The 25,448-nt window shown below is 41.5% G+C and overlaps 1 protein-coding gene across 25 annotated transcripts in view; it reads right to left on the bottom strand.

The window, feature by feature from the left end:
* Positions 1-25,448, bottom strand: part of PDE4DIP (phosphodiesterase 4D interacting protein) — a 233,367-nt gene that overhangs the window by 153,629 nt on the left and 54,290 nt on the right. For all 25 annotated transcript variants that reach the window (XM_012518040.4, XM_023583509.3, XM_023583515.3 and 22 more), the window contains exons 2-3: positions 21,973-22,028; positions 17,164-17,315 (exon numbers count right to left, since the gene is read on the bottom strand). In XM_012518040.4, coding sequence (XP_012373494.2) covers positions 17,164-17,315; positions 21,973-22,028 — 208 coding nt within the window. The remainder of the gene's footprint in view (positions 1-17,163; positions 17,316-21,972; positions 22,029-25,448) is intronic.

Raw genomic sequence — 25,448 nt, 5'->3', positions numbered from 1 at the left:
GAATTATAAATAACCTGCTGACTTTGACTCCTCTATATCTAATTTTAGTAGGTTTCAGCCTGTATACAAGATTGTTTACAAATTGTCTTAGAATGAAGAACATATTTAAAGGCATTCCCCCTTATAAATAGGTCATTTCACAAATAAAATAAATGATTCTAACAGGCTAATTTTAACACAGACTGCAGAATCTGGACTTTCTATAAGAGTAACAAACAAATAGGGAATACTATGTGACAAAATAGAATCAAAGGATAATATAAACTATAATATAAACTATAGTAAAGGAAACGGACCTGGCCCAGCGGTTAGGGCGTCCGTCTACCACATGGGAGGTCCGCGGTTCAAACCCCAGGCCTTCTTGACCCGTGTGGAGCTGGCCCATGCGCAGTGCTGATGCACGCAAGGAGTGCCCTGCCACGCAGGGGTGTCCCCCGCGTAGGGGAGCCCCACGCACAAGGAGTGTGCCCCATAAGGAGAGCCGCCCAGCGCGAAGGAAAGTGCAGCCTGCCCAGGAATGGCGCCGTCCACACTTCCCGTGCCACTGACAACAGAAGCGGACAAAGAAACAAGAAGCAGCAAATAGACACAGAGAACAGACAACCGGGGGCGGGGGGAATTAAATAAATAAATAAATCTGTTAAAAAAAAACAAACTATAGTAAGAACTATAGAAATTAGAAAAGAGAGGCTCCATATGGAATTGGGACTTTAACTCCCTGTATTAGTTACGGTTCTCTAGGGAAACAGAATCAACAAGGGTTATCTGTCAATATTAAGAGATTTATCAGAGTCTCTCACACAGATGTGGGGATGCACAAGTCCAGGTTCCACAGGGAGGTTGCAACCAGCCGCTCCAATGAAAGTCCAATGAAGATTCTTGATAAGTTCTGAGAGATGCTGGCTATCCAAAGATGAGCTGGGAAATTCTCTCTCAATGCTGGAATCATTTCCCCTTTAGGGATTCAACTGACTGGGTTAAGCGTCACTCACTGCTGATGGTAATCTCCCTGACTGATGTAATTATAACCAGCTATCTATGATTTACCACTGCAGTAAAGTCAATGGTGACTAAAGTCCATAAATGCCTTTGTATTACCGTTAGCCCAGTGCTTCCCTGACCAAACAACTGGGCATAATTACCTGGCTGAGTTGACACAATAGCCTAACCATCACACTCTCCTTAAAGGATGAATCAGTTTTGGAAAGGCTGGGAGGAGAATTCAAGGCAATCTAGGCAGGTAGAACTAAGCAAATGTACAGAGGGCCAACAGAATTAAAACAAAGGGCACATACTACTTTGCTGGGCGAACAGGGAGAATGGGAAACAAGGACCCATCTTACGGAGATCTTGAAGTCCAGGGTAAGAGTCTGAGTTTGCTTCTCTCTAGGTAGTTCTCACAAAGGGCAAGGAGAAAGGTAGTGGGGAGTGGAGTGGATTAAGAACTGCTTACCTTGGCGGTGGACTCAGCCCAGTGGTTAGGGCGTCCGTCTACCACATGGGAGGTCCGCGGTTCAAACCCCGGGCCTTCTTGACCCGTGTGGAGCTTGCCCATGCGCAGAGCTGATGCATGCAAGGAGTGCCCTGCCACACAGGGGTGTCCCCCGCGTAGGTGAGCCCCACGCACAAGGAGTGTGCCCCATAAGGAGAGCCGCCCAGCGCGAAAGAAAGTGCAGCCTGCCCAGGAATGGGGCCACACACATGGAGAGCTGACGCAGCAAGATGACACAACAAAAAGAAACACAGATTCCCATGCCGCTGACAACAGCAGAAGTGGACAAAGAAGACGCAGCAAATAGTCACAGAGAACAGACAACCGGAGTGGGGGAAGGGGAGAGAAATAAATAAGTAAATAAATCTTTAAAAAAAAAAAAAAGAACTGCTTACCTGGAAGGTTATTTTGTTTGTTTGTTCATTGTTTATGTTTTACTTGTTTGGTTTTGTAACCTTAAATCAGGGGTTCTTAACCTTTTTTGTTCCACAGACCCCTTTGCCAGTTGGGTGAAAATCACAGGCACCTTACTAAGTCCACACTATACTATGTGTTATTTAATAAATATATCATACCCGCACCAATATGTCCCTACAAGAATAATGTTTTTTTGAATTTCAATTCAAGCTCACAGACCCCTTGTTAAGAACCCCTGCCTTAAATAAAAACACATATACCTGGGCCCCACACTGTCTCTGGGAGACAGTTCACAAGCCTGTATGTCTTGATTAGCTGTGCTATTCTTAGAAAATAAAGAACCATTGCAGGGTTTTTTTTTTTCTTATTTCTATGCTAACTTTGCAGGTTTCTAGCCTTGTTCTTTCTGTTTTCCATAGTAAATTTTAAATCTTTACTCTTTTCTGAAAATACGTATTTTTTCCAAACATCAAAACTCTCCTCTGTTTTTTCCTTAATTTCTTCCTTCCACCCCTTTCATGATGTATTAATCCAGACTGTAAATAATACTTTAATAGGGACTCAATCAATGCCTACAATAGTAGGAGGATTACAGCCCAGCTGTTGTATGTCACACCCCATTAACATAGCCAACTGTCAAGTCATCCATTTAAAAAATAAATAAAACAGCTTCACATTTGCTGAATCACATTCAGACCCCCCAGATAGCTCTTGGAATGGAGATACTTCAAAACACATTCATCTCTTGCCATTCTCTCTCCTAAAAATAAAGTTCCATAGCACTAAAAATGATTGATTATCTTAGTGAAGATATCCTTTTCTTTTTTTTTCTTTTTTTTTTTTTTTAAAGATTTATTTATTTATTTAATTTCCCCCCCTCCCCTGGTTGTCTGTTCTTGGTGTCTATTTGCTGCGTCTTGTTTCTTTGTCCGCTTCTGTTGTCGTCAGCGGCACGGGAAATGTGGGTGGCACCATTCCTGGGCAGGCTGCACTTTCTTTTCACACTGGGTGGCTCTCCTCACGGGTGCACTCTTTGCGCGTGGGGCTCCCCCACGCGGGGGACACCCTTGCGTGGCACGGCACTCCTTGCGCGCATCAGCACTGCACATGGGCCAGCTCCACACGGGTCAAGGAGGCCCGGGGATTGAACCGCGGACCTCCCATATGGTAGACGGACGCCCTAACCGCTGGGCCAAAGTCCGTTTCCCTATCCTTTTCAAATACAATAAAACTTCAGCAAGTTACACTCTACTAATCTGATATCTTTGATAATTCATATCTACATTTTTTTAAATAAAAATATTTTAAGTAAGTTAATATGGTAAACAGAGGAATAGGAGAATAGCGCTTTAAGTACCCCTTGATACATCACTCTCCAATTACAAACAGGCTATAAGTATTATCACTATTATGCATATTTACTTTGGACAGGTAGCATGGCATTGTGAAAAGAGCAATGGTTTTTGAACCAAGGAGAACCAAATTCCAGTTCTGTCAGTTCTAGTTGATGTAACTTTGGGAAAATTCCTGAATAGTATTTAACTGGAGAAAGGAGTTAGGGGACTGGGATCTGGATAAGGTACTAAGAGGGCTGCAACTAGATCTATAATATTAAAGTATTAATTTTCCTTTAATCTGAGGCAAATAAAGTGAAAAGAATATTTGTTAAAATCAAGGTATTGGATAGATGGAAAGTGTTTTATTATTCCTTATACATCCCTGTTGTTTATGAAATCGTTCATTTTTTTCAGCTACTTTAAAGGGAGGCAGCTGTGAATTGGACATAAGGACAAATTCTTGAGTAAAGTCGGATGTAATGAACTTCTTTACACACTCCATCTATACATCACCTATTTATTGAGCACTCACATTATAAGAAAGAGTAAATTTCCTGTCACAAAAGGGACTCAGTTGAAACTAAAGAACTGCTTGTCAGGGATATGGTTAAAAGTCTTCAAATATCAGCTAGCAGTTAGCTCTAGGGATAATCCATGGTCATCCAGAGAGTATGTTTGAAACATATTTCCTCAGAGAAACAATACTACAAAGGGCAGGAACCAACAAGAGAGCTATTACGTTGCTGTTGTTGTTGTCATTGTTTTTAAGTGGTTATCTTTTTATTTTTAGGAGGTAAAGGGGATTGAACCTGGGACCTTGTACATGGGAAGCAGGTACTCAACTACTGAACTATGTCCCCTCCCCAAGCTACTATTTTTAAAGAATTTCAGAATGCCCCACCAGTTCTCTGATACTAAAGTCCCAAAAGGTAGTGGAAGTCTTCCTGTTCAGAGAGCTCTGGCAACTTTACCCAGCAGGAGAGGGGGGAAAGGAGCCTGGTGAGCAGAAAGGACAGTTTATTTCTAAGACAAAGGCAGCCAGCAATGACTGGGACCCAAGAACAATTCCCAGCAGCCCATTTAGCTATAATACAGCCCTCTGGGATGGGCACACAAAAGGTTGGAGAGTATGTCCTACTCTTTAGCACCCAGTGAAACACAACCTAGGAACCCAAGTTTAAATATAAATATTATATTTATAATACCTATTCCTATCTAGGAGTTCCTATACTGATAATATTTGAGTGTCAGGAATACAAACGTTTAACTCCTGGCTGTTTTGAATGACTTGCATTTGTATTATGAAGTTAATCAGACATAATCATACTGTCTTCACAACAGCCGTCACCTGCATAGGATTTGACAATCCCAAAGCACTTCCATGAATATGTACCTTACTATAATCCTGTGAAGTAAGCAGGTTCAATATTATTATCCCATTTAATTCCCCAGGAAAGTCAGACATCAAGAGGTTCGCTGACTTGCTCACCTAGAAAATGGAGGAGCACAGAGTACAATTCCCATCGGTCTGACTCCATATTGCACACTCATCAGGACTTTAACCATGACTCTGTATTACCCCATGAATCTGGAATGCACTTGTGACCAATAAAGTAACCTCCCCTTCTACCTCAAGTCCCCCGCATCTTTTCAGAAAGTACCCCTGCTTGTGACTGTGGAGAATCTGACCACCTGAACCTGTATAAAAAAAAAATGGTTTTCTCCATTTTCAAGATGAAGAAACCAAAGCTGGACCTCAGAAAAACCAAAGCTGGGAGAAGTAACTTGCCCAATCCTTTCTCTCTTGCAAAGGATTGTTTTTCTGATAAAATTAAAGTTAAATTCAACTTAATTCAGTTAAAGGTAAATGATTTAAAAGGATCATCTCTAAATATTCTGTATATTAATCCTATCTAGATCTTGGGACCCTGGTAGAAAGTCCCAATGAAGTATCCTCTAAATGGCCCTCAATATTGAGTATTCACGTATTACTATGTTTTATCAAAAGGTAACGTCTTGTTACAATCATCAGATAAAATAGAATGAGAATATATGGTCATTCTACATTTATAATTTATAATATACTTATTAGGCTGTCCTGAAAAGGATTTAGAACTTTTGCAGACCACATTCTAACAAAACAAATGTAAATTAAAGTTAATCAGCATGGTCTTCCATTCCTCACTTCTTTCTCCCCAATACAGGGTGTTTCTGCCCTGAGTTCTAAAAACCAATACTAATACCTGGCTGTATTAGTCAGCCAAAGGGGTGCTGGTGCAAAGTAACCAGAACTGTGTTAGCTTTTATAAAGGGTATTTATTTGAGGTAGAAGCTTACAGTCACAAGGCCCTAAAGAGTCTAACTCAAGGTACCATAAGAGGTACTTTCTCACCCAAATTCATTGGCCACATGTTTGTTTTAAATTTATTTATTTATTTATTTCTCTCCCCTTCCCCTGACCCCCACCCCCACCCCGGTTGTCTGTTCTCTGTGTCTATTTTGCTGTGTTTTCTTTGTCTGCTTCTGTTGTTGTCAGCGGCACGGGAATCTGTTTTTCTTTTTTTGTTGTGTCATCTTGTGTCACCTCTCCGTGTGGGTGGTGCCATTCTTGGGCAGGCTGCACTTTTTTTCGCGCTGGGCGGCTCTCCTTACGGGACACACTCCTTGCACATGGGGCTCCCCTACAAGGGGGACACCGCTGTGTGGCACGGCACTCCTTGCACGCATCAGCACTGCGCATGAGCCAGCTCCACACAGGTCAAGGAGGCCCGGGGTAGGAACCATGGACCTCCCATGTGGTAGACAGACGCCCTAACCACTGGGCCAAGTTCGCTTCCCCTTTGGCCACATGTTGAAGCAAGATGGTGGTCAATGTCTGTGAGGGTTCAGCCTTTCTTCTTCCTCTTAAGGCTCTGTGGACCCAGCTTCTTCTGATTTTAGCTGTAGGCAGACATAAGGCTCATTTCTCTCCCCGGGGCTCATGTCTTTCCAGGCTCAGCTGCTCTGCTATCTTCACAAGGTCAGCAGTAGACTATCAAGCTCATCACTCTTCCCAGGGTCTCTGCCATGTCTAATGGAGCCTTCTCTCTTTCTTCACATGTCTGTTTCTCTATGTATCTACTTCCATATAAGAGTCTGTTTTATCTCCACCAGGAGGTTGGGGACTCAACCCTGCACACCCTAATGACATGGTCAAATCAAAGCCCTAATCTTAGCATAATTTAATCAAAGACATCTCAGCTGAATCTAATACAATCAAAGGGTATCATGCACAGAGGAACAGATCAGTTGACAAACTATTAGATTTTTTTTGGAATTCATAAATAAAATCAGACTGCTACACTGGCTCAGAAAGCAGACTGTGATTTCTACAAAGACCTGGCTTTTTCCTTCAGTGTCCTGGGTTGCACAATAAACAAATCTGTTTTCTGAAATTTTGTTTCTGAAATTTCAAAGTAATTCCTGAAGTTCCAGAGTCTTTTAGGTGCTAAAATACCATTTTTTAAAAAGACTTATTTATTTCCCCCTTCCCCTCCTCCCTGCTGTTTTTGCTGTCTGTGTTGTCTTCTCATCTTCTCTCCTCCAGGATTCACTGGGATTTGATCCTGGAGACCTCTGATGGGGATAGAGGTTCCCTGTCAATTGCACCACCTCAGTTCCTGGTTTCTGCTGTGCTTCCCCCTGACTCTCCCCTTGTCTCTCTTTTGATACATCATCATCTTGCTGCATGACTCTCTTGCGTGGGGCACGGTCTCACCATACAGGTACTGCGTGGGCACCAGCTTACTGAGCAGGCATGCTTTCTCTTCTTCTTTTTCACCAGGAGGCCCCAGAGATTGAACCCAGGTCCTCCCATATGGTAGGTGGAAGCTCTATCACTTGAGCCACATCTGCTTCCCTAAAATATTATTAATATTCCATTTTCTCCTCTAAAACTCAGGAGCAGTCAGATACCTGTTCTCCACACAGCCTTTTCTTGAAATCACTGGCCTGATGACAAGAGAGCTAACAATAGGCTAATAAATAAACTCTGTTTTGGTCTCAGGCAGCTACAGCAGGTAGCTAAAGAAGAGGGGTCCAGATGACCTTCCTGCTGACTCCCCTACCATAGATACACACCCACACCACCCCCAATCCTGGAATAACAAGGAGTCATCGTCATCACACTGGAGCCCTCTGCACTATAGCAAAACAAAACAAACAACTTCCCTGGCCACCAAAAATAGATGGCACAGCCAGAAGTAGTGCTGTCAGAGACAGTTAAAAAGGTTCCATGGCAGAAATGTCCACTGAGCTGCATTTCTGCTTGGAGTTCCCACAGATGCCTACGCTCTTAAGCAGATGCCTCATCAGCATGGCCCGACCAACACCAGAAGTTCTTGGGGTGGTGTGTTCACAATTGGTCCAACCAAGGAAGATTATTTGGTGAGTTTCTAGTATTTTGAGGGCATGTAACAATTTATGGCCTCATTCATTGCTCTAAATTTTCAATAGTCTTTCTCCATCTTTCTGTAGGAAAGAATGCAGTTTCAAAGGCACAATCAGGGTCTGCTCTAGGTTTAAGAGCTAAGACTTCACAGTGAGACCACAAAGGACTATAGCTGTAACAATAATACATGGGTCACCAAGAGAGGTACAGCCAACTTGAACTTAATGGACACTCCGTGCTCCAGTCATGACATACAGCCTCTTATTCCTGAACTCACTAGGCTCTCTGCTGCCTCCAGGACTTTGCATGTGTAGCAACATTACTCTGGAATGTCATGCCTTTCCACCACCACCACCTCCTTGGTTCTGACTTAACTAACTCCAATTCATCCTTAAGGACTTGATTTAGATCTTACTTACTAAGGGAAGACTTTCTGATCCTAAAGCTTGGGTGAAGGCCCCTGTATGTATGCCCCAGTGTATGTATACTATTTCTATTGTGGCTCTTATCACTATTTATTGGGATTATATCTTTGACTGTCTCTCCAGTTTGACTTAGACTTCCTTAAGAGCACGAATGACTTCTTTTTGTTTGTTTGTTGTTTTAATGATTATAAAAGTACTACATGTACATGCTCCAGTGGTTCGTTTCTCAGTGAATGACACATTGCCTAGTTGCCCAAGCAAGAAAACTTGCCATCCTTCATTCATCTAAAACAAAACAGAAAAGAAAAAAACATGCATACCATGCTGATAACTATATCTAGCAGTGAACAAGAGAAACACCGTCCCTACTTTCATGGCTCTCAGAATCTGGCAGAAAAGAAAAGACTGCGGAGGGAAGAAATGGCAGTAACAGAGAGAAACCTCCAGAAGTTGAAATCAATGAACCTGGGAGAGAGAAAAGCCATAGGCCAGGCAGTCCGAAGCAGGACTAGGAATGAGGCCTGGAGGAGAGAGGAGAGGCGTGGACCCCACCTGCTCACCCGCAGTGATCTCGAGGAGACAGTGAGCCTGGAGGAGAAGGCCAGCCGAGCTGCCACTGTGCCTTGCCACGTGGCAGGAATCCAGGATCCCCAGCAGCCAGGCTTTGGTGAGACAGCATCTCTGGTGATGCTTTGATTTGGACATTTCACAGCCTCAGAACTGTAAGCTTTCAGCCCAATAAATTCCCATTGTAAAAGCCAAAAAAAAAAAAAAAGACAGTGAATAAATTACTCATGTTCTTAAAGAGAAAGTTCTAGGTGCTCTGCTCTGGGAGTTTACAACAGAGTAACAGCCTAGTCTGGGATGGGAACAGAGAGATGAAAGGGTGGTTCTTCGTCCTTGCCTTCTCCTTTGTTGACTTTACATCCAGTCAATCACTTAGCTCTGTGGATTCTGCCTCTGAGTTCCCTCTTTTTTTTTTCCCCCCTACAGAAACTTCTTATTTTTATTTTTTTATTAAAATATCTGTTTTTGAAGGTACAAAGATCACAAAAAAGTGTTACATTAAAAAATATAAGAGGTTCCCACATACCCCACACCCACACCCCGACTCCTCCCACGTCAACAACTTCTTTCATCATTGCGGCACAGTCATTGCATTTGGTGAATACATTCTGGAGCGCTGCTGCACCGCATGGATAATAGTTTACATTGTAGTTTACACTCTCCCCCAGTCCATTCAGCGGGTTATGGCAGGATAGAGAACGTCCAGCATCTGTCCCTGTAATATCATTTAGGACAACTCCAAGTCCCGAAAACGCCCCCACATCACATCTCTTCTTCCCTCTCCCTGCCTTCAGCAACTACCATGGCCACTTTATGCCAACAGGCCTACCCCAAGACATATACTTGTCAAATTATTCAGTGCTCAAGACAAAGAGAAAATACTAAAAGCAGCAAGAGAAAAGAGAACCATCACATACAAAGGAGGCTTCATAAAATTTAGTGCTGATTTCTCATCTGAAACCGTGGAGGCAAGAAGGCAGTGGTATGACACAGTCAAGGTACTAAAAGAAAAAAATTTCCAACCAAGAATACTCTATCCAGCAAAGCTAGCATTCAAAAATGATGGAGAGTTCAAAATATTCACAAACAGAAACTAAAAGAGTAAGCCAACAAGAAACCTGCCCTTCAAGAAATACAAAAGGGAGTTCTGCAGGAGGAAAGAAAAAAACAGGAGAGACAGAGTTGGAAGAGAGTGTAAGATCAACTAAAATGACAAAAAGAGAAAAACAATCAAACAACATACGACAAACACAAATCCAAAGAAAATATGGCTAATATAAGTAATTCCTTAAAAGTAATAAAACTGAACGTCAATGGATTAAACTCACCTGTTAAGAGAGACAGATTGGAAGATTGGATAAGGAAATATGACCCATCTATATGCTGTCTACAAGAAAAACATCTTAGACCGAGGGATTCAAGGAGGTTGAAAGTGAATGGCTGGAAAACAACCTTACAGGCAAACAAAAACCAAAAAAGGGCAGGAGTAGCTATATTAATATTGGACAAAATAGACTTTAAATGCAAAACTATTGTGAGAGACAAAGATGGACCCTACATATTAGTGAAAGGGATAATCTTTCAAGAAGAAAGAACAATCATAAACATTTATGCCCCTAACAAAGGCACCTCCAATACGTGAGGCAAACACTGGAGTAACTACGTGAAGGAACAGATGCCGCTACAATTATAGTGGGGGACTTTAACACACCACTATCCCCATTGAATTCCCTCTTTACTCTGTCCGTTTCCCTCCTTCCTCTACTACCTTTACACACCACCCTTTGCCTGGAAAACTGCAACAGCCTCTTGCTCTCTGCCTCTAGTTTTAACTCCTATTATCCAGAGTACCTTCAGAAGGCCAAAGGGATCTTTCAAAAAGTAAAATCTGATCATGTCACTTCCCAATTTAAAAGCCTTCAGCAGGGGGGTGGGTTATATGGGGACCTCATATTTTTTTAATGTAACATTTAAAAGAAAATAAAGAAGAAAAATGAAAAAAAGCCTTCAGCAGCTCCCCATTGAGTGTGGATTAAATTTAAATGCCTTAACATATCTTCCAAGGCCCTGCAGGGTGTTTCTTTCTCTCCCCCTCTCCTCCTCTTCCCCTCTCCCCCCCCCTCCATCTCTCTCTCTCCCTTTTTCCTCCTGTCCCCCCCACCCTGCCTCCAGTCTCAACTATTCCCCACCTTCCTTGCACTCCATGCTCTACAAATAGTGACTTATTTCAGTTCTTTACTTCATCTGGATCTTGATTTACACTGCTTCCTCTGCACAGAACATACTTCATTCCCCACGCCTGCCCCATGTTAACATGGCTAAGTCTTATTCTTCCTTCAGGTCACAGCTTAGAGGTAGTTTCCTAGGAAACTTTCCCTGAATCTTTCCATCCCTACAGACTGAGTAAAGTGCCCAGCTATATATTCTGTAGCACCCTTTACTTGTATTACAATATTGATTACGTTTTGTTGTAATTGGCTAGTCTGTAAACTCTGTGACAGCAGGAACCATGTGTGTTTATTAACCATGGTATTTGCAATGCTTGACATGTGACAGATAGTAAGAGCTCTAGAAATATTTGTGAATGACTAGGTGAATAAAATGAACATGCATTATTAAAAATTCAGATAAAACAAAGTTATAAAGAAGGGAAAAACCAATGCTAATCTTTTCACCCAGACATAATCACTATCAATATTTTGGTATATGTCCTTCCTGACATTTCCATGTATTTTTTTCTTTCGCAAAAATGAGAACTTATTTTACATTATTGTTTTTCTTTTAATCTTAAGTTTGTTATTATGGCTATCCTTCCAAGTTAGTATATGGCTCCATTCCAAAACATTCTGCTCTGTGCTTATACCATTCTTGGAATAATTTATTTCTCACCTTGGTGGATAATTAGATGATTTCTAATTTTTCCTTAGTATGAAGAATAATGAAATAAATGTTCATCCTTGACCATACATCTTTTCATATGTTGCATTGTTGTGCAACTAACAGCTAACACATGGCCTAGCTCACATGATGTATTCATATACTTAGTGGATGAATGAATGAACAAACAAATGAATAAAAGGATCAGCTGACAATAAGGCAACATAATAAAATTGTGGCCAAGAGCTGAGACTCTAGAATCAGTACACTTACGTTAAATTCCCAGCTCTAGCACTTTCTAGTGCTTTCCTAGCTGTAGGGTCCCTCTAAGTACCAATGAAGATAATATCTATTATCTCAAAGACACCCTACCTCAAAGCACTGTTGGGAGGACTGAATGAAATAATGCAAGTCTAGCGTTCTGAGAGAGCACACACACTGTAGGTACTCAGAAAATATTGTTTGCTATCATTGTTGCTATTTTTATTTATTATTGGAATACAAAATATTATTGGAATGAAAATTCCTCAGGGTTCACAGGAAGAAAAACAGACCTTCTCCTCATAAAGTGAAGGGGAGAAGAAAACAAATTCTAATGAGGAGATTGAATGGAGATATTTAAAAATAAAACAAAGGAGAATCATTTTCATTCAAGTGCAGTATTCTCTCTGGAAATGATCACTCTTTTTTCTGTGTTGGTAACCATACCTTTCAGAATTTTCAGGGCTGTTCAATTTTTATCATTTCATTCTTTTTGATAATTTTTCCTTTATTAATTGTATAACCAGAAGTGGTTAATATTTATAACTCTGTACAGTTTACATATATGGAGAGAATACAAATTATTAGATAAAATGTTTTTTCCTAATATTAGGTTTTAAAGAAATAGGTTTATCTGGTAATTACTCCAATCTTGGAATGTCTCTTTCACTGTTGTCTTAGATGGTAATTAAATTAAATCTTATGTAATTTAAATTTCTTATTCCCCTCATTAGATCCTATGTTCTCTGAGAATCTAAGACTTACACATTTCACATCTCTGTATCCTCTACAACACTGGTAGTTCACAGAAAAAAAATATCAATTTAATGCATCAATTTAATGAAAATGTTGCTGAAAGTCTATGGAACGACTGTGGCAAGCCCTCTGAAGTCATGTTTATAAAGAAGGAGAAAAATCGTGCTGATGATTGCTCAAAGTTTAAGACTCTCCCTAGTCCCCATCCCTTCTCATCTGACAAATCTTTGAATGTCTCAAAATGCCAGTGAAAACCAGACCAGTATGTTTGAGGCACTATGGTTTTGGGATCACAAATGTCTTTTTTTTTTTTAATGAAGAACTTCACTAACAGCGTTCATTTTCTAAGGCTGTAACTGCAGAGAAACACTCCAGCACTGAAATTGCTGAACCTAAAGGCAGCAGTGACATGACCCAGATTCACCTAAACTAGGACAGAAAACTTCAGCCTATGAATAACTCACAGCTCTGTAAAGGTGCAAACGCCTTTCAAGTTCAGAGGACTTTTTTTTTAAGCTCACGGACTTGAACTTCCAAGTGGAAAAGTTTGCCACGATGGGTGGGGCCTGAAGAGGCTGACTCACTGTGGCTGGATTCAGAATGCAGGGGCAGGCGCTTCAGACTATAAATAGGCTAACACAGCAGCTGGTTTTGCTGGTATTTTCATGTTAAAGAAGACATTGTTAGTTAAAGGTGTAAACAAGACAGGGCTTTAGAGAACTATTTTGGCTTTACTGTGGTAGACCCCTACCCCACTATGACTTTCCTGTAGTATTTGCTGGTTGAACTCTATGTCTAACCAAACTGCACACATTCCACCTGTATAACCGCTCCTCCTTCTCTGAATGGCCCTCTCATTTCCCCAAGAACCTTGGCATAATCAAGAGTTATCTTGGCTCTGCCACTTAATACCCATGTAACTTTAGGCATTTATTTGAATCTTGATTTCTACACTGCTATAATGGCTATAATAATAACATCTATTTTATATATTAGGAAAATTAACTGAGATTTTAAAAATATTTTAAATACCAAGAAAAGTGCCTGTCATACAGTAGACACTAATGTTATTCATATTCATTATTATGATCTCCTTAAGTCCTATCACATTATTTCAAAAGGTCTCTGCTTCTTTCTCTTCCTTTACATTTCTAATTTTACCATCCCAGTTTAGGTGGCAAATTGTCTCCCTTCAACCTCACCATTAACAATAAATACACATTTTCTAATTTCCCAGTTGCCACCCTACCCAATCAATTAACACACCAAGACCCTCCTTGGAACCATTCAACTTACTGTAAATAATGAGTGGAGGCTAGGGGAAACGCAAACCCCACAGAATACCTATTCTTGAACACTCTTCAACAAGTTTAATTCAGTTGATGAACATCTACTTAGCACTCACTATCTGCTGGTCATTATTCTTGAGTCTAGAGGTTAAAATGTACAAGCAAGAGGTATTTTCTACTCTGAACGGGCCTAGAGTCTGGGTATATATTTTGAATTGGAAAATTGGGGAAGCCTTTCTAAAAGACAAAAACAGACCTAGGAGAGAAAAGGGACTGCAGGCTGAGGAAGCAGCAGGAACCGAGACCGAGGTATGGAGCAGCTTTGACCTGCAAGCAGTTCAGAATTAGTGGGTAGAAAGCTTGTGATGGGGACCCCTGGGAGATAAAAGTGAACTTACAGTTTACCCAGGGAAGATGGAAGTGTGGTCGGAATTACAATCTGTGCCAATTTAAATAGGAGAAGCGACTGGTTCCACTCCCGGATGAGCCAGCACCTTCATTAGCACAGACTTCCACTAGCTGAGCTCTCCAACCTAGAAAGTATCGCTATTTTAGGTCACAAAATGTTTTTAAGGTCACCAGGTATTTTCAGGTCCACAATTATGAGACATTAGGTAAGTTCCTTTTTACTTTCTTGTGCTTTGATTTCCTATTTGTACATTAAGTTACTAACCATGCCTTCTCCACAGGGTTGTGAGCATTATCTGAGGTGACAGTTAACATACTTAGACCAGTACCTACTGCACAGGAAGTGATCGATACATGCTAGCTAGTATAGTTTATGGGTGCCCTAGTTTCACTCATTCCAGAGAAGCCGGAGGTTGGGGTGAGTGCAGTGATCCGTGAGAAAGCTTATACGAAGGAAATTATTATATCACATGACGACAACCATTTGTATGTAAAAATTATTTCTGACCCACCTGCCTCTGTATCTGCACTTTAAGTAGTTGTGCAGTTTTTACCGATAGGTTTACCCAACCCACTAATATTTGCTAACCATGACCTGCACACGTAAGACAAAGATAACCTGTCAGAATTTAGTTAATGGTACACAAACTCTAGGGTCCTGGAAAAGTCACAATTTCTGTGATCTTTGTTTTTCACACTTGAAAAATGAGGACAGCAATGGTTTTTTTTTCATGGAGGTTTGTAAAGACAAAATAAAGTAATTTATGAGAAGTACTTGACACGCGGGTCAAGTCTACAAATCAAGACAAAAATAGAGATACCTCCATCAGTGGATCCTCCGGGAAAAGAACCCTTTTATTACAAAACTGTCAAGGTTTAAATGTTAATTAAACCACTCACTCATTCAAAAAGTATGTATGTAGCATACATGCTAAGCCAAACTCTCCATACATGATGGGAAACAATACCTATTGACCTCGATTCGACAAACATACTGGGAAGGAACTATTTCATTTGCACCCAGCAGTGTAACACCTGCTTCAAGGCCTGGAAGAGGGTACCCTTCTCTGGCACAAAATCTTTAGTGGGTCCATTCCTTTCCTCTCTCTGAGTACAGCTCCTCATCCTTTATCCCAAAGCTATCCAAATGCAAGTTATAAATTTAACAGAACATATGATTTTCTTTCAGTATTTTACATTTTCAGGGGAGGCACTGAAATGTGTCTCCTTTACCTCCTATATTTTTTCCAACAAATGTTTCCTCTAAATTTTCAAGATGTCCCATAAGGGTCTACATATAGAAGGTGCTGTCCTTCAATGTCTGTAGAACGGATGAATGAATGTAAGAATGAACAGATGCGTGAGCACAACGACACAGCGCGGATTACTGCTAATGATTTTCTGACAAAGACGTCTGCCTTCACTGTTATAGAATAGTTGATAGGTGGGAGGAGGGAGAAATTGAAAATGTCTCTCAAGGGCCTTTTCTCTGCCTCTTGGCTTGGTTTCTGTTGGTGGTTCCCAGCGTTGCAAGGGCAGGCCTACTCAGGGCGACAGGGCTACCAGTCCTGAACTCTAAGAGACAAGGAATTAGGCTCCACATCTGGAAGTCAGCTGACCCCTGCTCATCTCTAGACTCAGCCCAGCATTTTCCCTCTTCCCATTCATCCCAAAGTGGAGGTGGCATCTCTACTTCTCTGTTCCAAATCACCTCTCAAACAAAAGGCCAATGTGGGCAGACCATCCTTCAGAGAATATCCAACCCAGAGTGGCTCTGCACCTCTGTTCGCCCTGTCTGCACTGCAGGAGATCCAAAAGGCAAACGACTAGGGAGGGACTGCAAGTGTTACCAAGCCTGCTCCCACCACCACCACCACACAGCTGCTCACAGGAAGTCTTCAAAAGCCACTTAGTATTCCTGCAAACACTGTGTCTTTTTTTAAAAAACCAGTATCCATGACAACTCTGAGCAGAAAAGATCAAGAGTAGGCTATTTAACTCTCAGGCGCACGTTATTGGGAACATATCCTTTGCCCACAGAACTATTTGATAGGATATACATTAAATCCTAGCAGGATGTTTCTATTTATTAATTGAGGAAAGAGAACTTAATGGATTCAGGTAAACCCATGCCAACACTGCTTTATTAACCATTTCTTTGAAAATAAAACTTAACTGTTTTATGTCAAAAGCTATGGATGCGAGAATGAAAGAAACCCAAAGATCTCAGGTCTATTTACACATTACTCAGGCATAAGCTGATCCCTGGGCATCCCCAGGGGGGCACCAAAGAGCTGTTTCCTTTTATAGAACACGGGTGCCTCTTTCAGGCCGTGTCAATACCAGGGGACAGGTTCTATCCGACAGACTTCCTGGGACAGCCCTGGGCAGGAAGAGCTGGGGAACGTGTATCACAGAGCAATGATTACCCTTGGACAAATCTAAAGGAGGCAGAGCACTTCAAGAGCCGATTTGGCAGTTTCAAGCAGCATTTTCAGATTCCTGTTGAGAAACAAATGGCTCTGGCTGAACCACCTCATACTGCAGACAGTTGCAGATCTCTGGAGTGGCCCAAGCCACAGCAGCAGACTGAGCTAGGTCTCCTGGGCTCACTATGGTCCAGCTACAGAACCTCAGGCAAGTACTGAGACTTCCTGAGTTTACCTAACAGGGTACAAAGAGTAAGACAGAGTTCACTGGTGCAGGCAACTGTCCATGAACCACAGCCCCCAGCACACAGCTAACAGAGCATATGTGTCCAGGGACATGTCCTCTTGAAAGAGACACCATTATGGTAACAAGTCTATAATTCAGAACAATCTATGGGTCATATTTTTTAAAAGACATCATCATCCCATGGAACTGGCTCTAATTGGGATAACCATGATCCACCCATGTGACTTACCTTCTCAAAGTCTCGAAGGGCTTGGGTCTGCACCTGAGGAGGTTTTTCAAATGCCCTCAAGGAATGTGTTTGCCCAAAAGGGAACTTCTCACCACTTCTCCAGGTCTGTGACTGCACTGGAGGGCCTCGGTCTTTAGTGTCACTAAGCAAAGCTGTCAGTGAAAACAGAAACACAACGAAAAAGTTTATATAATCATGGCACTATGATGATTCTTTTTTTTTTTGAGGTACCGGGGACCAGGGTTATATGTGGGAAGCCACTGCTCAACCACTGAGCCACATCAGCATCCCTGCATTGGTTTTTTTTTTCATTTATTTTGCTTGTTGTTTGTTTTTTGTTTTTTTCAGGAGGTAATGGGAACCAAACTCGGGACCTCCCATGTGGGAGGCAGACGCTCAACTGCCTGAGCCACATTCACACTCTATGGTCATTCTAACCTTCACATTCCAGCAGAACTTGAGTTCTGCAAAATATAAACCAATTCTGGGCCACACAGAAATAGTTCATATAAAGTAGCCTGAGGGAGAACATATCAGCAACGGTCCCAGTGAATCACACTAATTTGTGTCCACACCCCTTTGCAATGAGATGGTCCCACTTGCCTGATTAGGAAGGAGAGTCTACTTCTCCAGTCCTGGTTTCTGGGTTGGCCTAGTGATTGCTTTGACCAATAGAATATGATGAAAACCCTTAGAGTTTTAAGAGGGCTGGTGAGGAAATACAAGGTCTCACAAGGCCTAAAGTCTCTAAAACATCTACAACGGCAACTCACAGGGAGGTGAAGATGGTCAATCAACCACCACACTAGGGAATCGAGAGTGCCTACAACTGCAAGCACGAGAATTGCATCCATCATCCATGTGGGCTCTAAGCCCCCTCTCAATATAGAGATGGAGTGGACATTACCATTCCAGGGTCCACAGGATGGAGGAATAAAATATGAATTAGAGTGGGCTTACTGGTATTCTGCTATAGAACTATTGTGACTAGTAATGGAAGAAACTGTAGCATTGATGTGGAGAAAGTGGCCACGGTAGTTGTGGAGGGCAGGGAGAGGGAAGAAGAGATATGATGTGGGGGCATTTTTGGGACTTGGAACTGTCCTAAATGATATTGCAGGGACAGACGCTGGACATCATATATCCTGCCATAACCCACTGAAAGTACTGGAGGAGAGTGTAAACTACAATGTAAACTATTATCCACGTGGTACAGCAGTGCTCCAAAATGTATTCACCAAATGCAATGAATGCATCACAATGATGAAAGACGTTGTTGACGTGGGAGGGGTGGGGGGGCGAGGGGTGGGGTATGTGGAACCTCATATTTTTTAATGTAACATTTTTTGTGATCTATGTATCTTAAAAAAACGAAACAAAAAAATTTTTTAATAAATTAAAAATTTTTTTTAAATTCTCTAAGACCACATGCTTCTGGAGAAGAAGAGGCCCAGAACTAACTGTCAGACATGTAAGTGAGGTCATATTGTATTCTCAACCCCAGTCAATTGGCCGCAGCCACTGGAGTGATCCCAGTGAGACCAGTGAAAGAACTGCCTAGAGCTTGCCAACACACAGAATTAAGAGAAATAATAAATCATTGTTGTTTTAAGCCAGGGATGACCAGACTTTTTTCTTAAGGGGCCAGAGAGTAAATATTTTTGGCTTGTGGGCCATAGGGTCACTGTCACAACCACTCAACCCTGCCCTCATAGCTCAAAGCAGATAGGCAATATGTAAATGAAGGAGAATGTCTGTGTTGCAATAAAATTTTATTTGCAGAAACTGGCAGCTGGCCCATTGCCATAGTTTACTGATTCTTGTTTTAAGCCACTGAGTTTTGGGGAGTTAGTTATGTGACAAAATAATAATTTTTTAAAAACTTTAAAAAGTCCAACTACTAGCAATGAATTATTTCTATAAATCCCTCTACAGAGAATCCTCCTGGTTACTATTTAGGACTAACAGCAATGATAACAACCAACAATTCTAAAGGACATTAGAGGTTACAAAATGGTATCACATGCATTATTTCATTTTAGAAGTCACTGCAACCCATAAAATAGGCAGATGTGATTATTGGTGATGATGAGTAAAGAAAGGTTCAGAAAATGTGCTTGCTCAAGATCACATTGCTAGGAAGTGGCAGAACCAAAACTTAAAATCAGATTTTCTGGCTTGAAATCTCTACTCATCCTTTTTAGAAATCTGCTAATATTGTTCTGTTTTAGCAGCTAAAGGGATTATAACAAGTCTAGAAGGGAAAAGCAGGCAAAAGGCAGAGGCACGATCATTCCATTAACCAAGAGAAGCACTGCCCTGGGAGAACCTAATGAAAGTTGCGCTGTCACTAACTCTATGCCTGCCTTTGAGTAGTTACATTTTGAATTAATAAGAAATCAGGGCAGCAGTCAAGCACAGTGCACAGAGGATCTCAGATTGGGGTTGGGATGGGTTCGTAGTTTCAGGTAGAAGAGATAGAAAAATACATCTTTTTCGGTTGACAGAAGGAAACAATAAACTTTTGCTACTGAACTTTTTCTTTTAATCAGAAAGAATGGCCACCTTCCCAATACATTGATCTCTATAAACAGTGCCAGAGCAAGTGAGAACAGGACTAAGACTAATCTACAGGTCATATCCTTAGCTCAGTGACTCTGTGCTTCACAGAGGAAAAATTAACTAAACATGGGCAAAGCAAATACTAAGAAACCAAGAGGCAAAATATCTTTATATTTCCTCCCTCCCTCCCTTTTTATCTGGCCCTTTTTTTTTTTTTTTTTTTTTTTGCAAATTTGCCAAAAGGAACACAAGAACAAGTACCCAGATACTTCAGTCAACTTTTCAGAATTTTCTGAAAAATGCTTGGGTATGTGTAAATCCAAGTCAGCTAAAGAGGAAAGAAAATATGCAGACATGGTGAAGGTGAACAAGGGCCATTATGAAAGAAAAATGAAAACCAATATTCCCCCCACAAGGGAAAACAAAAAAGAAAGAGAGAGGTCCAGGGGTCTCAATGTACTCAAGTGGTCTCCTTCAGCCTTTTTCTTGTTTTGTTTTGAGTTATCCAAAAGCCACAGAATAACATTCTGTGCTTTCCCCTGGTGATGTGGATAGGAGCCTGGAAGAAATGAGGAATAACTGCTGCAAATAACGAACTGCAGGAAGACTGGTAATATAAAGGAAAATATTAAAAGGCTATACTGCTGTATTCTAGGCCAAGGGAAAGTCTGAGGCAGGAAAAAAAGGAAGTTCTCAAACCTGGAATAAAATAACAAAAAAAAAAAAAGAAGGAAGAGGAAGACAAGAGGATGAGGAAGGTAATCATGAAGGGAAAGATGAAGAACAGGAAGAAGAAAATGATACTGCAAATAAGGTGGTTTCCATTCCATTTTTTTTCTTACCTAGAAAGCATCTAACTCCTGCAACACACCACTACTTTCAAAGAATAAAATTGAAATATGAGACTGTATGATTTATTTTTAACTGTATTCTATATAGCATCTCTTTAAAATAAAATTAATACAGTATTAAAGGTGTCTTTAGATAGCCCTCTCTTCACTGGTATTTTTAATAACCATTAAACTTGCCTGGAGATGGTACTTTTTCCATATTTTCATCTGCAACTTGTGCAAAATAATTGTTGTTCTCTTAATTGTGTGACAGTGTTTGCAAAATAATAATTTGCACCTGTTTTGTTGATACTCTGCATGTTCCTAAGTAAATATAATTTTTCTAATTAAAATAAATTAGAAAGAATGATTTTTCCCTCCTATTTAGGTGAAATTAAATAGGCTAAGTGAAGATTACATAAAACAGAACAGCGATACATTAAAGTGAGATTTGTAGGTTATAATGGAAAGAGCAAATCTTTTGAAGCTTGGGTTTGAAACCTGACTCTACCACTTGTTAATTGTAGGAACTTCAGCAAATCTCTTAATTTCGCTGAGCTTCATGGCCTGCATAAAAATGGGGATAATAATACCTACCTCACAGAGCTTTTGTATGGATTAAACAAAATAATAAACAGAAGCACCCAACCTAGTATCTTGCCCATTGAAGGCATTTTCTCTATTCACCTTCCGTTTCTGCCCTAGTCCTTCAATCTTCACTTTAAATGGAAGAACTTGGTGCTCAGAATATTGACTATGGTGTGTAGACCCCTGAAATTTGAAGATTTAACATACACAATTTCAAATACTAATTTTAAGTGACTCTGAAGTCCTTAACCCATTCAAATTATTTTTTTCCCTCAAAGGTTAATCATTTAGCAGGTAAATAAAACTCTCAAGTGATTATAAGATTTGATGGAACATGGTCCCCAAAAAAGAGCCATCTTTTCTTACACTTCGTAATTCAGATAAGTTCCTGGCTAATGTTACTTTAGTAATAACAAAAACTAAGATGAACTGAGTGCTGATTCCTTGACAGGCTCGGCACTAAGTACTTTCCCCCCTTATTTTACCTATAAGGTTGACAGTATTATTACATTCATTTTAATCGTGTGTGAGGATGTAGATGAAGCATATTAAAGAATTAATTTTAGAGGCAGAATTTATTTTAATTATAAGTGACTTTAGTCTTCCAATTATGGAATCAATAAAGGTATGAAGAACCCACATAAGTACTTCAATTATGATTTTTTGTTGAGGAGGTGGAGAATTTTATGCTCCAATGGTGTATGCAAATTTAGAAATGAACAGAAGTCTGAATATATTGCCATCATGAATGTAAAGGGTCCACTGTATTAGTCAAGGGAATTAGCAGGAAACTAAGACTTTAAGAAGGCAAGACTCAGGTTCTCCTTACCTGATACATGACTTGTTCTGGGTACCATCTCACCTTCATCCTCTGCAAAATAATCTCTGCGGAGAGAGAACATATCATTAATTAATAAGATACCACCCACAAGGTCCCGTGCTCTGGGGTGGCAAGACGGTGGCCCCTTCCAGCCAGACACCTATGTTCTGCTGTCACGTGTTTCTCCACTTCACAAGTGTGTACCAACCTCCTGCTTTGTGTCGGGTTCAGTGTTAAGTGCAGGGAATACAAAAGCAAACACCACAGGAAGAGTCCCTACCCTCAAGGAGCACAAGGATTGTGGAGACAGTCATTAAATGCTCAGCTTCACAAATATTTAAGTACTCTTTTGGAAAGGCCATGAAGGAAATTGCAGAGGGCACTTAAATAATGGAGGGACTGAAGGAAATGCTGAGAAATGGCCACTTAAACCTAGATGAGGGCAGGAGAGTATTCCTCCCTGAGGGAAGAGCAAAGATCCCCGGCAGGAGAGAACTGGGTCTGTAAGAGGCACAGAAAAGGCCCAGGGTTGCAGGACCCCGTGGGATGTGATAAGGATATTGAGTTTTCGTGAAGGACAACAGGGAACCACTGAAGGATTTCAAAGAGGGAATGAAAGGTAACCGCCAGACTGGTATTTTAGGTAGATTATTCTCACAGCTGAGGGAGCATGGAGGGGGTAAAAATGGATGCTGAAAGTTTAAATTCCAAGTAGGAAGTGTGGTGGCTTTAACTAAGGGGAAAGACTGTGGAAAGGGGGAAGGTGAAAAGATTCAAGTTACGGCTGAGAAGTAGAATTAACACAGAAAATTTGGGAAACAGGCAAAGGCCATTTAACAGAAACAATAATCGCACCATCATTCAGGAGTGAGAGGTTTGTCTGCCCAGCAAGCTTGCATCACAGTGAACACGTCCATCCCCAGCACAGACAGAAAACCATCTCCAAGGGTGTTTGACCAGTACTTGTCTAGCATCTACTATGTCTAAGGCACCATGTGGACCTCCAGGAATGCAGCAGCGAACAAGAGACAAAAATGCCCACACTCGAGAGATTACACTCTAGTAAGAGGAGACAAGTAAAACACATGGTATCAGTTGGAAACACACTGGGAAAAAAATTAAAGGAGGGGATGGGAGTGGGGAGTGTTGAAGGTGGGGAGGAAGGGAAGAGAGGAATGCAGTTTCTAGCAGCGAAACCTCTCAGAGAAGCAGTGAGTGCAGTCACCGGGGTATCTCAGGAAAAAAAGTCCTGTCCCTCCCACACACACACACACACACACACACACACACCCCGTTGTCCCCCCTGTCATCCCTCCCGCCCCCCTCCCCCCACAGAACATCAATGCAAAAGCCTTTAGGGGGAGGATACCAGATGCCTGTGGAAGAGCTAGGAGGCCAGTGTGGCCAAGTGGCAAGGGGTGAGGAGCAGTGAGGTCAGGGAAGCAATGGGAAGGCTGGGGAGGGGGTGACTGTACAGAATCTTTCAGGACATGGTGAGGCATTTACGTCACTGGCAGCTTGAGTCAAAAAAAGAGATTAACTGAGTGACCAATGTTTTAAGTGGGCTGGTTACTGTTTTGACAACAGACTGGGGGGGGGGGGGCAGGGAAAGACGATTGCAATAATCCTACAGAGAGCTCTTTCAACATTTAGTTTATTCCTTAAACCCTTGGTTACTCCCAGTCAGTTGTAGACAGATTTAGAGGATTTCTCTTTTGAAAAGCCAGAAGACATTCATTCAGAGGGAGGCAGAGGAAAGACGGGCATTTGTTTAGAAATTGTTGATGTCCTATCTTCCCTGCCTCAGGGCAGGATCTTGGCATAAATCTTTACTTAAGTCCCAGATAGACAGGAAAGTACCAGCCTGGGCACAATGGACGACACACACCAATTTCACTATTATTCAAAAGCAAATCACCAGCTCTTTCTTTCTCTGCAAGGAGGCTGCAGAGAGAGGAGAGGAGGGCGCAGAGATGCAGATCTCTGTGCAGACCTTGACGGTCAAGACCATCACCCTTGAGGCAGAGCAATGACCCCACTGAGAATGTCAAAGCCAAAGTCCAAGATAAAGAGAGCATCCTGTCTGACCAGCAGCACTGGTTTTTGTGGGCAAACAGCTAGACGACTGCTAGACACTCTCAGAGCAAAACACTGACATAGCCCACCCTTCTGCACTGGTGCTTCATCTCCAGTACTCTCCCAGGAGTACAACTGTGACAAGATGACCTGCCACCACTGCTAGGCTCGCCTGCACCCCAGCACTGTCAAACACTGCAAGCAACAGCACAGCAACATCAACAACCTGCACCCCAAGGGGAAGGTCAAATAAGGGCCCCTCTTCAGAGCTCCTCGGCCTGGCCTTCTCCCCAAGTTCCACAGTTCTGAGACCTCAGTAAAGCTTCCCTTTGGCCAACTGAAGAATAACAAAAAAGCAAAGCACCAGCCTATGTTTCTTCCAGTCCCTCTTTCTCTTTTCTCTACCGACCGCCCTGTAAGCATGCCACTTCTCCTTTAAAACTCCCCGAGAGCAAACAATGCAGAGGGAGGATCATGCTACTAATGGATCCCCTCTGTTGAGGTAAAGTAGGAGAAGGATGTTGAAACTATCAACCAGAGTAATGTCTTGAAAAAAGTCTGGGGAAAAAAACATATACTTAGTTGTGGTTATTTACTCATTGGAAGGATTCCATTAGGCTCAGCCCACAGACAAATGCTTCAGGCCAAATTCAGCCCAGCCCATCTGTTTTATTTGGTCCACACGAGGTTGACCCATTTCTAATTTCTCTTGGAAAATGAATGGATCTAGCAACACTGGGCCTGCATGGGGGATAACGCCACCCCCTTTAAACATAACAGGCTCTTGCGTTTGCCCCAGTTCCTGCAACACCCTATCTTTTGTAAGTCCCAACTCATTCACTCATTTATGACATCTGCCTGGCTCCTTGTTGGCCACTCAGGCTGTTATCTAATATGGATCAAGTCAGGCAGAATTTTATTTCTGCTTTAAGATAAGATGTTATTTCTGCTTGAGAAAACTATTGGTTTCAATACACCATTCATATGTGGCGAGAAGCTATTAACTAGTTTCTAAGTCACTGTTACCTCTCTGGGCTTCCATTCCTTCAAGTATTGGGAAAAGAAGGGCATGGATTCCTAAGGTCCCCTGTGTTAATTTTACAGTTATTTCAATTACATTTTAGTACTTTTCAAGGATCCAGGGAACTTTCCAGACATGATCTCACTCAATTCTCCTTGCACCTCAGATTCCACATTATAGATCCAGAGTAGATTATGATAAGGTGAGGCGTATCATAAAACAGCCCCACCAGATATCTCATCTTCTCTACCCCACCACACCCACTTTCAGTTTGCTGCCTGCCCAGTGTGAATCAATAAACTGGATGGGTAGAGAGGTTACTCTGGATGAGCGCTGAGTTAATGGGGATACTTGTAGCCTCTCAGGAGATTTAATAAAAAATCACTTT

The sequence above is a fragment of the Dasypus novemcinctus genome, chromosome 13 (assembly GCF_030445035.2).
Source record: "Dasypus novemcinctus isolate mDasNov1 chromosome 13, mDasNov1.1.hap2, whole genome shotgun sequence".
In the NCBI taxonomy this organism is placed as follows: domain Eukaryota; kingdom Metazoa; phylum Chordata; class Mammalia; order Cingulata; family Dasypodidae; genus Dasypus; species Dasypus novemcinctus.
Note: the sequence above shows the minus strand (reverse complement) of the source record. Positions and strands in the feature narration are given on the sequence as shown.